Source organism: Ursus maritimus, unplaced genomic scaffold, assembly GCF_017311325.1.
Source record: "Ursus maritimus isolate PB19 unplaced genomic scaffold, ASM1731132v1 scaffold_18, whole genome shotgun sequence".
Classification (NCBI taxonomy): Eukaryota; Metazoa; Chordata; class Mammalia; order Carnivora; family Ursidae; genus Ursus; species Ursus maritimus.
The window spans coordinates 24,214,446-24,229,035 of NW_024424230.1; the positions used below are offsets into that span (position 1 = coordinate 24,214,446).

Consider the following 14,590-nt stretch of genomic DNA (forward strand, 5'->3'; position numbering starts at 1 on the left):
TATCTATCTATCTATCTATCTATACACGAGTGATAGGAATAGAGGGGTAATAGGCCAAAACCCATGTATATACTGTCCATTGTCATTTCATTTTTAAAAAATTTTTATTACTACTGGTTTGTTTTTTGTTTTTTGTTTTTTTAGTAACTATACCCAACATGGGACTCAGACTTACAACCCTGAGATCAAGAGTCACGTGCTCTTCCGACTGAGCGAGCCAGATGCCCCCAATAATGTCAATTTTCAGTAAATCTGTATATTTGCTACATGTACTTCATCCCTTCTATTCCTTTCCCCATTTCTGTTTGAGAAAGTATTTACTGATAATGCTAAAGCCCCTCTGATCCTTTCCTGATAACATGTAAAAGCATTCTTCTGAATTTGCTGTGTATTTTTCCTATGTATGCTTTAATACTTGTGGTAGCTACGAATATATCCATAATGTTGTTTGAATGTTGTAAAAATCATATAAATGAAACCATACCATGTCTGTTCTCTAACCCTTTTTTTAAATTAAAAAAAAATTTATTTATTTATTTATTTATTTGACAGAGAGAGACAGCCAGCGAGAGAGGGAACACAAGCAGGAGGAGTGGGAGAGGAAGAAGCAGGCTCCCGGCTGAGGAGCCTGATGTGGGGCTTGATCCCAGAACGCCGGGATCACACCCTGAGCCAAAGGCAGACGCTTAACGACTGAGCCACTCAGGCGCCCCCTCTAACCCTTTTTTTAACATATTTTTGAGATATGTCCATGTTGGTAATTGTAGCTCTCATTAATTCACTTTCTTTAGTGTAATGTATCCCACTGTAAGACTATATTAAAAAATTTAATTCTATGTATAAAATAGCTTTGGAATAAGTTATAACACTTAAGGCATTTATATATTGCATAATATTTTTATAGCATTTTCTAATTAGGCTTAATAATTCTTAATTAAGAAATTAAACCAAAATCAAGACTTATGCTTAGCTGTCTTGATATAGAGGATTAGTTGGAGCCAGTTGGTTTTGGGGTCCCTGTCCCCTAATAGGGAAGAGGAAGGTAGTAGTGGTCTTGAGTTCAAGGGCAGGTGACAAGAAGCCAGATCAGTATTTCTCCCTCATATTCAGAAGACCAGCTGTCCATGTGCATTGGGGATGCCTCATGTCTTTAGATAATTTAGCCTAAGCCAGCCCCAAAGTTCCAAAGAGAACGTGGAAGGCATGCTTCCAAATTCTGATGTTGGCTTCAGTGTCTCTGTGGACTAAGGAGGGACAGCCGTAAGAAAGTAAGTCACTGCTAATATAAGTTCTCATCCAACCTGAGCCTCCTTTGGATATCGTTTGCTTTCATTACAATGGTAATTTTAACATAGTGTAATTTCTTATTCATCTCACCACCATTTTATTATTGTCAGTGGGAGACTTTTCTTGAACAAATTGAGATAGAACATAATCTGGAACTAGGTCAAGTGTGATTTGATGAAGATAGTGATTCATATTTTAAACTATTAGTTTTCCCCTTAGTGATCAACCACAACAAATATTGAAAGTGCTAATCATTGGGGCGCCTGGGTGGCTCAGTCGTTAAGCGTCTGCCTTCAGCTCAGGGCGTGATCCCGGAGTCCTGGGATTGAGCCCCCCATTGGGCTCCCTGCTCCGCTGGGAGCCTGCTTCTTCCTCTCCCACTCCCACTGCTTGTGTTCCCTCTCTCGCTGGATGTCTCTCTCTCTGTCAAATACATAAATAAAATCTTAAAAAAAAAGTGTTCATCATTTATTTACCTACTCTTTCCTTCAACATACTATTTAGGCAATGCCTGTTACATGCTATCTAGACATTGGGGATAGAAAGATGAATAAGAGCGTCCTGGGTGGCTCAGTCAGTTAAGCGTCCAGCTCTTGATTTTGGCTTGGGTCATAATATCAGGGTCATTAGATTGATGTGCTCCATGCTGGGTGTGGGGCCTGCTTCAGATTCTCTCTCTCCCTCTCCCTCGTTCCCTCTCCAAAACAAAACAAAACAAAACAAAACAAAACAAAATAAAAAACCCAAAAACCCCCAAATGCCGCATGGTTTAGAAGAGGCATGCCAGCAAATGCTGATGTGCATGACAGCAGGACGAGAAGGACACTAGGTGTCTGGTTTGGAACTGGGAGCCCATTCTCATTCAGCATGTAGCTCAGTTCAAGCCTCATTCTCCCCTGAGTGTAGGCAGCATGGGGTCATCACTTCCAACTGCTTTCTTCCCTTCTGAGCACATTCAAGACATCCAGTCTTTATCACCATCGTTTGTTGTAAAGGAGCCTCATTTTCAACAATTTGTAATAAATTGTCATTGTTAGGAATTTGCTTTGAAATGTATTCTTAGGCAGAGGTATGCCCATTCGAAGGTCTGTAAGCATAGACTTGGATTTTTGTGTGTGTGTTGGCTAAGACAGATTTTTACCCCATTTCCCTCCTTTGTAACTCTGTATCTGGTGTCTAATATATTTAAAAACAGAAGTGTGATTTCCTTAAGTAAGTTTACAGGTTTTTTTGTTTTGTTTTGTTTTTACATTTATGTCAAAGATATGAAAAATATGATGGTTAATCGTGAACAAGTTTGAAATCTCTTTTCATTCTTTATAGGTTGTCTTGTGGAAATGAAGGCTTAAGGGCACGCTATCTACCGGATTAGAAGATGGGATCGAACAGCAGCAGGATCGGTGATCTTCCTAAAAATGAGTACTTAAAAAAGTTATCGGGCACAGAATCTGTCTCTGAGAACGACCCGTTCTGGAATCAGCTTCTCTCGTTTTCTTTCCCTGCACCAACCAGCAGGTAAGGGGTTACTTGGAGATTGAAAATTCATGTAGAAGTCCACGTGAACTTGTGTGGTATGCTGATTTAAAAAAAAATTTTTTTTTCATGTTCTGTCTGTCCATTGATCCATCCTCTGTCATACATGTGCCAGTAGAAAATACAAAAGTTATGCAAGTAGGAAATACATTTTTCTCTTTCCCTTCTTCCACCCAGCCACCTTCCTTCCCCAGAGATGATTCCTCATAGCAGTTTCTTTTGAATCTTCTAGAATAGTACGAGGTTACTTAAGCATGTATCTCATGTAGTTTTAGAAAATTGAACACAAGTGCTAGCATCCTACACATACCTTGCTTTTTTTTTCCTGCTGCTGTCGCCTTTTCCCCCATAGTTAAGTAAAATGCATCTTGCATATATGTGTATATATATATGCTTATATGTAACTGTCTTATTCTTTTAAATGGCCGCAGAGTATCTGTATATATTTAATCAGTTTTCTGTTTGTGAACATTGTTTTTAGGCTTTTGTTATAACAAATAATGCTGCATACATCATTTCCCATGTGTACAAATACATCTCTAATATAAATTCCCCAAAGTAGAGTTGCTGGGTTAGAGTGTTCGTGTGTTTATAATTTTAGTGGATATTGCTAACCTGCTCTATGGAAGTCGTGCCAATTTATACTCCTATAGCAGGGTATGAGAACCTCTGTTTCCCACATTTTTGTCAGTTTAATGCATTTTTAAACTCTGACCTATGCCAGTTTGGTACATGAAAACCAGTATCTCATTTTTAACTTCATGTGTCTGTCAGTTTTTATAATAATGTAGAGTGACTAGAATATTGAATTCCCATATGTTCAGTATCTACACTGTAAAATTTTTGTATAAAAAATTTTTAATTTTACTGTTTTTTTTAAAGATTTTATTTATTTGCCAGAGAGAGAGAGAGCACAAGCAGGGGGAGTGGCAGGCAGAGGGAGAAGCAGGCTCACCACCGAGCAAGGAGCCTGATGTGGGACTCGATCCCAGGGCCTGAGCTGAAGGCAGATGCTTAACTGACTGAGCCACCCAGTCGTCCCAGATTTGTATTTTTTTAACAGGTTTAGTGTGACAGTGTGACAGGCAGAATAGTGGCCCCCTAACGATGTTCTGGTCCCCGGAATCTGAATATGTTATGTTGTGGCATGTGTCGATATTCATTCCTTTTTATTTCTGAGTGGTAGCCCATTTTATGAATGTACTGTATATTGTTTATCCATTCATAATTAATACCATTTGGATTGTTTCCATATTTGCTTCATCTACTTTTGTTTCTTAAGTATTTTAAAGTAAAATAAGGAGGTTTTCTTCTGGGACCATAATACCATTATCAGACCTAACAAAATTAACAGTAATTCCTCCTACCCAGTCCATATTGACATTTCCCCCATTGTTTTATAAGGGTTGCTAACATTAGGAACTCAATAAGGTGGATATGTTGCATTTGGTAGTTATATTTCTTAAATGTCTTCAGAATAGAGGTATTCACTCTCCAGCCCCTGCCACAGTTTTTCCCCCAGGCTATTAGTTTTTTAGTTCTGCCTTCTTGATTTGCCGGATTGCTTCTCATATCTGATAACTTGGTTTTTTTTATTTTTTATTTTTTTTGTTTTCTGTAAACTGGAAGTCAGATTTAAAGGCTTGATAAAATTTAAACAGTTTTGGTAAGGGTATTTGTGTAAGTGATTTTATATACTTCGTACTGTATTACATCAGGATACAGAAAACGTGTGGTTTTAGTTATGCTAAATTTGCTCAGAGGTTTGAGTATGTTGATGATTTTGGTCTCATCTGTTTCATAAGAAATTACAAAATGGTGGGGCGCCTGGGTGGCACAGCGGTTGGGCGTCTGCCTTCAGCTCAGGGCATGATCCCAGCGTTATGGGATCGAGCCCCGCATCAGGCTCCTGTGCTATGAGCCTGCTTCTTCTCCCATTCCCCCTGCTTGTGTTCCCTCTCTCGCTGGCTGTCTCTATCTCTGTCAAATAAATAAACAAAATCTTTAAAAAAAAAAAAAAAAAAGAAATTACAAAATGGTGATGTTTCTAATTTGGTCATTTCTTCTACATTTATTAACTGGAACTTTTCTGTAAAGCGCTTTCCTTCATCATTTAGGTTATGTAAAATTATATTATTAAATAAGGGTAAACGCTTAATTCTTTTCCTTTATCAGTTTTCAGTAATGAAAATAGTAAAATGGTGACAAGTATTTTCCCTCTCCCTCAATCCCAGTCTTGGAACGACTGTCTCTCTCTCTTTTTACGGTGAATTAAAAAAAAAAAAAAAAAACTATGTATGTATGTATGTGTGTTGTGGTCCTTATGGTTTCAATTTGCCTTTCTCTAGTGATCAAGGTTATGTTTATTTTTATGTGTTTAAGGATTAAGGATCATTGGCATTTCCTTTTTGTGAACTGTTTATATATTTTGGCAATAAAGTTTAATTTCTAACTTCTGGATACAGTCGGATTGGGCCTCAGAAGTTTCACTTAGTTTGCAGTTCGTGTGATAGCACGGATTAGTTGCACATTATATGAAGTGACTACTAACTGCTTCTGAGATCCTTGGAAAATTAGAGATGCTGTGGAGGGGCAGGAGAGGTCAAACTGGAGACAGCTGTAGCATCAGCAAATTTTGAACCCAGTTTCTCAATCCTGGAGGAGTTGTCACTGAGTTCCACTGCTCCTGTTGAAATAATAGAGAAGAAAGGGCATATAGAGACTTCATTATTTGTTGTCAGACACATCCTCTTTTCACTAATGTAAACTGCAGTACAGTGTAGTTCTGTGTCTTCTGAAAGACATTAAAGAAGACTTAACTAAATGAAGAGAGATACCGCATTTAAAGATTAAGATGACGATCATAAAAATGTCAGTTCTTCCCCAATTGACCTATAAAGAAGGCAGTTCCAGTTAAAATCCCGACAGCTTTTTTAGGGGTTGAGGGGGATGAGGTGGAGAGATCTTGATAAGCTGATTCTAAAACTTAAATGTCAAAGGAAAGAACCTAATAGCCAATACTTTTGAAGAAGAAGGGTGTGTTGTGTGCCCACGTACTTACGCTGAACAGGCACTTTGGAGTACTGGGGCAGGATGGACGCTTAAGAAACAGTGATGGGAATAAGCTGTTGGCCATTTCGTCTATTTCTTAACCCTCTGGAGTTTGCTGTCCTTGCGCTGGTGCGTCACCGTTTGAATTAGCGTGGCTCTCTGGTCTGCTTTGTTAATTACGGCTCTTTCTTGAAAACCCTTTGCTGCTCTCCTGTGTTTATTCTTTTGGATGTCATTCCTTTTTCTTAATTCAGCCAGTTTATACAGAAAAGTTTACGGGAGTCTCAGGAAGTGTGAAAAGCTGAAAGGGAACACACTGCCTATGGTAGGTGTGGGGGGAATAGCCCCAGGGGCTTCACTTGTGGTGGTGCGCCTCTGTCGCTTTGAGACGCCCGCCCCCTCAGTGCTGGCGTTTGACGTGTGACCTGTAGGACCTTGACTTTGAGCTAGCAGGTGCCACCTCGTTGACAGAGGCAGGGATGGGATTACCTCGTTTGTGAATTACTCAGGACTGAGATGGATCTCTGTGGGGAAGACTCGGAATCTAGACGTTTTTGAGATTGCTCACTCCTGGAATTCCTTGGACCCATATGTGCTGTTTTCAAGTGCAGCCCATTTTTGCAGCCAAAAATTGGTGTCTGCCAATTTTTTAGAAATTGTAAGGCCTTTAGGACTCATCTAATCCTTCCTTACTATAAATTATTTTTGGCACTGGAGTGATCAGATTTTGTTAGCATTTCCAGGCATGGTTGCAGAATCCTATTTAGGTTGTTCAATAGTTTTGAGCTTTTCACCTTATTAAAATTACTTGTGAAGCGAAAGTCTGAAATGAAATCAAGATCAATTTAAGAGTAAAGTTTAATATGCTGTTTATTTTTCTTAATAAAATATTTTTAAATTAGTTGCACAGCTGATTTTATACACTTTTAAATTAATAATAGCAGCAAAAACAAGAAACAAAACTGTGCTTATTATTTTTTTGGTTCGTGGGCATCTGAGTATCCCCACGTAGTGTATGGTGTGTGCGGACACATCTATAATATGTGTTATGGTTGTCACTGAGAATGACTGGACCAGGTGACCTTTCACCGTTTATAAGCTATTATTTATTCATTTGCTTCTCAGGATATAATGAAGAACTAGGTGATGTCTCTTGCCCTCAAAGGACTTATAATCTATCCGTAAACCAATAGATGACTACAGTGAAGTATGGTCAAGGCTGTTCTAGAAGCAGTACAGGGAAGCAGGAACACACCAGCAGCAGCTCAGTGTCTGAGTTAGAATGGGACAGGGCAGGTCACAGATTTCCAGGAGGAAGTGGCATATGTTTGTTTATTTCACTTCTGGTTCGAGTCCCAGAAGGTACGAAAGGATATTTAATGAAAGCCGCCTTCCCACCCCGGAGTCCCTCAGCCAGTACTCCTTCTGGAGGCAACCAAAGCAGGAGTGATGCTCAGAGTCCTGAGCCAGAGGAAAGGGGGAGGGAGTAGGAGAGGACTGGCCCCAGTAGGGGAGCGGCAGAGGGAAAGCCGAGTGGTGAGGAAAAACATGTGAGATGTGCAAAACTGAAGAGGTGAGGGTCTGGGATTTGGCCGATGTGAGGGGCCTTGTAGAAAATATTAATTGGTTTTGATTTTGTCCTAGTATCAGTGGGAACCACTGAAAGATTTTCAGTAGAAAGGCCAGGATCAGGCTTTCATTTTGTCAGATACTCTGACTGCACCACCTATGGTAATCACTCTGTCCTTCAGCAGAAATTACAGGTGACCCTTGAACAACACAGATTTGAACTCCGTAGGTCCACTTAAATAATGGATTTTTTTTTTCCCCAATGAGTGTAGTACAGTACTGTAAATGTGTTTTCCTTACGATTTTCTTAATGACATAGTCTTTTCTCTAGCTAAATTTATTGTAAGAATATAGTATATAACACATATACAAAATATGTGTTAATCTACTGAATGTTACTGGTAAGGCTTCTGGTCAACAGTCGGCTATTAGAGGTTAAGTTTCAGGTTAGAAGTTATGTATGGATTTTCTCCTTCGTAGGGCTGGGTGCTCCTAATCCCTGCATTGTTCAGGATCCACTGTATTACTTCTTCAGTGTTTGTATTTTTGTTAACAATTCAGTTATAGGAAGAGTTATCATGTTCCAAACAAACAGTGTTGGAAGGTACATGGATACTGTGTGGGATAGTCAGGGTTACAGGATCCTGGAAAGTATTTTGGAGGCTTGGAATGTGAACAGAGCCCCAAAGGAGGTGAATGATTTAGAAAGGGAGAGAGTAGGAAAGAGAGAATTCAGATGCCTTTGAAAAGAGCATGGACAGAGGCATTGAGGCAGGGCACAGTTCTGTGTGTGGGTGTGGACAGGGGGACACTAGCCTGCCTGAGGGAAATGTTGATCACAGGGGCCTGTCCTGTGGTTAGGGCCCTCTCTGGCATTGGCAGATGGTGTGAAGAAATGGAAGAGCCATGTTGTCTGTAGAGGGAATTTTAAAAATTATAATTAATTTTTGTCTGCAAAGATAATATTTTTTATTTATTTTTTTAAAAGATTTTATTTATTTGACAGAGAGAGACAGTACAAACGGGGAGGGGGGCAGCAGGCAGAGGGAGAGGGAGAAAAAGGCTCCCTGCTGAGCAGAGAGCCCGGTGTGGGGCTTGATCCCAGGAGCCTGGGAACATGACCTGAGCCAAAGACAGACGCTTAACCAACTGAGCCACCCAGGTGCCCCCATTCTTTATTTTTTAAAGATTTATTTGAGAGAAAGAGAGAGCAATGCACATGAGGGACAGAATCTCAAGCAAACTCCCCACTGAGCACGGAGCCCCACATGGGGCTTAATCTCATGACCCCAAGATCATGACTGGAGCTGAAATCAAGAGTCGGATGCTTAACCGACTGAGCCATCCAGGCGCCCTGATAATACATTCTTGTGGTCCAAAATTCAAAAGACACAGAGGTTAAAAAGTGGAAGTCTCTCTTCCTCTGTCCTCCCGTATGTCTAGTTCTCTTCCCCAGAGGCAACCAATGTTACCGGTCTTCTTAAATGTACTTTCAAGGGAAGTTTCATGTCGTCTTAGTCTGTTTAGGCCGCTGTCATAAAATACCACCGACTGGGTAACTTATAAACAAATGGAGTTTATTGTTCACAGTTCTGGAGACCAGAAGTCTGAGGTTGTGGTACCAGCATGACTGGGTGAGGGCCCTCCTCTGGGTGTACAGCCAGTACCTTCTCTGTTCCTCACATGGTGGAAGGGGTGAGCAAGCTCTCTGGGGGCCTTTCTAATAATCATAGTAATCCCACACATGAGGGTTTCGTCCTCATGACTTAATCACCCCCAAAGGCCCACCTACTAATACCATCACCTTTGAGGGTTAGGATTCCAACATATGCCTTATGGGGAGGACACAAACATTCAGACCATAATAGCACATGCATTTACAAGCACATGCACATACACCCCCCTTGTTTTAGACAGTAATGTGTATTATATATACTTTTGCACTTTGTGCTTTTTCCTTTGTATTTTGGAGAGCCTTCTATGTATTAGCTTCCTCATTCTTTTTGATGGGGGCACAGCATATCATCCCTGAATATGCCAAAATTAATATAGCCATATAGTTTAACCATTTGGATTGCTTCCAGTGTTTTGTTATTACATTGCTAACAAATGCCACAGTGAATAGCCACGTACACGTGGGTAGAAGTCATTCTTGTGAGGGCACCTGGGTGACTCAGTTGGTTAAGCATCCGACCCCTGATCTCAGTTCAGGTCTTGATCTCGGGGTTGTGAGTTCAAGCCCCGAGTTGGGCTCCATGCTGAGTGTGGAAAATATTAAAAAAAAAAAAAAAAAGTGATTCTTGTGCTGTGAGTAAAGTATGACCAAATGACTTCCATTAATTCTTCTAGTTTGTGTTGGCAGGTTATGAGAAACAAGTGTAATAGGTCGGGAGCGGATTTTACGGATCACTGAAAGCGCTTCCCAACATGATTCATGGTGTTGAAGGGTAAAGGGATGGAGCTGCCCAGGTCTGGTGACCTGGAGAGAAGGCTGCTTATTTTTGGCCACACCTATTAGAAAGCTGAGGATTAGAAGGGTAGGTTCTTGTTGAGTGGATTTAGTGAAAGTGTTTTACGGAGATTACTTTTGGGTCGTCTGAATGATAGATTGGAAGGAGCAGGAAAGGAGAAAGTAGGGCAGGAGAACCAAGTGTGAGACAGCTGTCCTCATGGAACTGACATGGCCAACAGAAGAGTACATAGCACAATGTGTTTTAAACGTTCTTTTGTTTTAAATTGATACTTGATTTGAACATAAATACTTAATGAGCTTAATGAGCTTTCAGTTCTAGATTTGAGAGCAATACTCAGCAATATAGTGACAGCTTGTATACTTAATTTTTACTGAAATATAGTTGACATACAACGTTATATTAGTTTTAGATGCATGACATAGTGATTCAATGATTCTATGTATTGTGCAGTGCTCTCCACAACGTGTAGTCACCATCTGTCACCAAACGTCATTACCATATTCTTGATTATATTCTCTGCTGTACTTTTCATCCCATGACTTCTTTATAACTGGAAGTTTAAACCTCTTAATCCCCTTTACTTATTTCATCCATCCCTCCCCCCCCCCCAGCAACCACCAGTTCTCTGTATTTATGATTCTGTTTCTGCTTTTGGTCTGTGTGTTGGTTTTGTTTTTTAGAGGCCCACGTGTGTGTATACTAATTGAGAATGAGAATCATTTTCCCAAAAGGTGCATTGATTTTTTTGGTGACCTGTAAAGAATGGAGACAGTGAAGCATGCTAGGGGGAGCGTAGATTTTGGAGCCAGACCAAAATGTCTTGTATCTCAGCCCCACTACTGACCAGCTTTGTGAATCTAAGCAAGCTGCTTAATCCCACTGGGCCTGTTGATGCTTCTGTAAAATGGAAATAAGACCTGCCGTCTAGATTTTGGGGGAGGAGAAAACACCATAATGCATGTATGGTGTCTGAGTTTCTGCTTCTTCAAGGAGTTAGTCTGTCTTGAAAGTTAGTCTAAAATATTTGAAGGATGAAAAAAAGAAATCTAACCGATTTATCTGATAACTGCTTTATCCTAAAGATCGGAAACCCTCTGACTCTTTTGAATCAGTTGTTCAGTTGTTTTAGAAACCAGGTCAGACACGGAGTGTAGTGATATTTGTCTCTGTGCTTACATAATGTCCTGTTTGTAAAGACTACCTTTGGAAACCTTGACTGCATTGTGAAAATGGTATTATATGTACTGAGCACTAGATGGCGCTCAAACAAGGCAAGAAGGTGGCTTTTGGCACCTCCAACACGGTCGCTTAAGCTCGTGTTTTTGAACACTAAAGTAATGCGTGTTTGCTTTTGGTATCTTTGTATACAACAAGGCGCAAAGGAGGCAAGAAAGGTAAAAATAATAGTGATCAGAAGTAATCATTACTGGGGAGCCTGGGTGGCTCAGTCGGTTGAGCGTTGGACTCTTGATCTCAGCTCAGGTCTTGATCTCAGGGTCCTGAGTTCAAGCCCCGCATTGGGCTTGCGCTGGGCATGGGGCCTACTTAAAACAAGAAAAAGAAAAGAAAAAAGAAGTAACCGTTATTAACATTTTGGGTCTATGCCATCAATTCTCTCATTTAAAAATATTTGCACCAGGGGCGCCTGCGTGGCTCAGTTGGTTAAGTGTCTGCCTTCCGTTCCAGTGGTGATCATGGAGTAGTGGGATTGAGCCCCACGTTGGGCTCTCTGCTCAGCGGGGAGCCTGCTTCTCCCTCTCCCTCTGTTCCTCCCCCTGCTTGTGCTCTGGCGCTCTCTCTCTCTCTTGCTCATCATTCTCTCTCAAATAAATAAGTAACATCTTAAAAAAAAATGGTTGTGTTGTATTCTACATGTTCTTTCTTTGACTTACATTCTCCTCGTATCAGTGTTTTCCTATAATATAGGTTTTAAACGGCTGTACAATATTCCATCTTATGGGTGTCAGTAATTTATTTAATGTTGGACATTTTGGTTATTTTTTTGTGATTCTATGTAAAATTCTGATGAACTTCATTGTAGCCAAGTCTTTATGCATGTCTTTATGTACGGGGAATGAGTTTTTAGCAGTTGCTTTTCTGGTAAAATCATCTTTTTTTTTTTTTTAATCACACAAATCTTCCTTTGTAGGGAAGTTAGAAAATAAGAAAACAAAAGGGAAAATAGTCATGTATTCTCATGACATAAAGAAAGTCACTGTTAGTATTTAGTATATGTTTTTCCATACTTTTTATAATGCCCATACCTACAGATAGTCATGTGTATTTATATCTTTTTTTTCTCCTACCAATATGGGATTATACTGTATTATTGTTATGCAACTTAAAAATTAATGTATTCTGTATGACATATTTCCTTTCCAGTAAATGTGAATTTTAAAATTTTATTTACCAAGAAAGTAGTTACTGAATGCCCCCTATTTACCAGGTACTGTTTTTAAGAGCTGGAACTCTTTCAGTGAACTTGAAACGGAGTCTCTGCCCTCTTGCAGCTTGTATTTTAGTGGAGGAGGTGGGCAATAAGTAAAGAAATAAGTCTGTAAAATCATTTCTGAAAATGCCAACTGCAGTGAAGAAAAGTAAAGCAGAGCAAGGTCATGGAGAGTGACAGAATGGGAGCAAGTAGAAGCGGGAGATTTCTTTAGATAGAGGGTCTGTAGGGAAGCAGCAGAGACGTGAGCAAAATCAGGGATGAGCCATGCAAATTCTGGGGAAAGNGTATTCCAGGTAGAGGGAACAGCAAGTATGAATATGGACCCGTGGCGGGAATAAATCCTGCTTGTTAGAGGAACGGTAAAAGGCAGAACAGTGAGCAAGGAAACAAATTACTAAGGGACTTTTGGCCATGTTAGAGGTTTTTATGTTGCATGATAGTCCAGAGATGAGCATGTTTCCATGTTGGTATTTGAGAATTGAGTTGAGTCTGTTATAATTTACTAACTCTCCTATAATATAGAAAGATTTTACTCACATAGTTTATTATGGGAAAATTTACATAACATGAAATTTACTGTTATAGCCATTTTTAAGTGTGTGATTCAGTGGTGTTAAGTACATTCCCAGTGTTGTATGGTCATCGTCAGTGTCTGTTTCCAGAACTTTTTCATCATCTCAGACAGAAACTCTGTACCCATTAAATACTAACTCCCTACTCCCCATTTGCCCATCCCCTGGAAACCTCTATTCTACTTTCTGTCTCAATGAATTTGTCTATTCTAGGTACCTCATATAAATGAAACCATATAATATTTGTCATGTTGTGTCTGGCTTCTTTCACTTAGCATAATTTCAGTGTTCATCCGTGCGGTAGCATGAGTCAATTTCCTTTTTTGTTTTTAGGATTTTATTTATTTATTTGAGTGAGCCAGCAAGAGAGCATAGAGAGGGGTGGGGTGGGGGGGGAGAGGCAGAGGGAGAAGCAGACTCCCCACTGACCAGGGAGCCCAACGTGGGGCTTGATCCCAGGACCCCCGGGATCATGACTTGAGCCGAAGGCAGACGCCCAACCGACTGAGCCACCTAGGCACCCCTCAGTTTCCTTTTAAGGCTGAATAATGTCCATGCTATGTACATACCACATCACATCATGTTTTTAAAACTTCAGTTTGTTGTACTTACACATTCCTTTAAACATTCTCCATTTCTTTTTTTTTTTTTTTTAATGAAACATTTTTTAAAGATTTTATTTTAGAGGGGCACCTGGGTGGCTCAGTTGTTAAGCATCTGCCTTTGGCTCAGGGTGTGATCCCGGTGTTCTGGGATTGACCCCATGTCAGGCTCCTCCGCTGGAAGCCTGCTTCTTCCTCTCCCACTCCCCCTGCTTGTGTTCCCTCTCTCGCTGGCTATCTCTCTCTCTGTCAAATAAATAGATAAAATCTTAAAAAAAAAAAAAGATTTTATTTTAGAGAGCAGGAGAGTGCAGATTGTGGTGGGGGCAGAGGGAGAGGGAGAGAGTGTCTCAAGCAGACTCCTCATTGAGCATGGAGCCCTAGGTGGGGCTCGATCTCACGACCCTGAGATCACCGCCTGAGCCGAAATCAAGAGTCAGGCGCTTAACCGACTGTGCCACCCAGGTGCCCCCGTTCTCCATCTCTGTGCAGCATTGTTAGGTTCCAGTTACCAATCTGATTTTTTTTTTTTAGGGATCCCTCTTACATTATAAAAAATATGTACATTCAGCAAAGAGACTTGACTAACGCAAACATGATCGTTAATTCGGTGGCTGTTAACTGAGCATTTGCTGTGTGGCCTGGTGCTGCGCTCGTTGCCCTCGGTGCCTGTCCTTGTGTAGATCTATCAGATCTGTGACGTAGGGCCTGCAGGGGAGCAAACAGTGACCTGGGGGTTGTCCACGATCACACAGCTCATAGCTGGTGCTGACCAGACTTAAACCCAGTTTCTGTAGCTCCAGAGGCCGATTCTGTTGACCCTCGTGCTGCACAATCTCTCTTTGGAAGCGTAATCACAGACTGAGCTTCCAATAATGGTTCAAGAGCTGCCACATCAAATTATATGATAATGTTTGAGTAAAGAATCACCAGATTATCTGTTCACATTTTCAAGCACTTTCAAAGCACAGTATGTCCTAATAACTGGTACTTTATGTCTGAGTGCCATTGTTTACAATGTAAAGGTAATGATTACATTATTTACGCTTA

At 40.5% G+C, this 14,590-nt stretch overlaps 1 protein-coding gene across 1 annotated transcript in view; it reads left to right on the forward strand.

Moving 5' to 3' along the window:
* Nucleotides 1–14,590, forward strand: part of DYM (dymeclin) — a 322,063-nt gene that overhangs the window by 22,583 nt on the left and 284,890 nt on the right. Inside the window, exon 2 of the mRNA XM_040632527.1 lies at nt 2,611–2,802. Within this exon, the coding sequence (XP_040488461.1) occupies nt 2,663–2,802 (140 nt within the window). The 5' untranslated portion in view covers nt 2,611–2,662. The remainder of the gene's footprint in view (nt 1–2,610; nt 2,803–14,590) is intronic.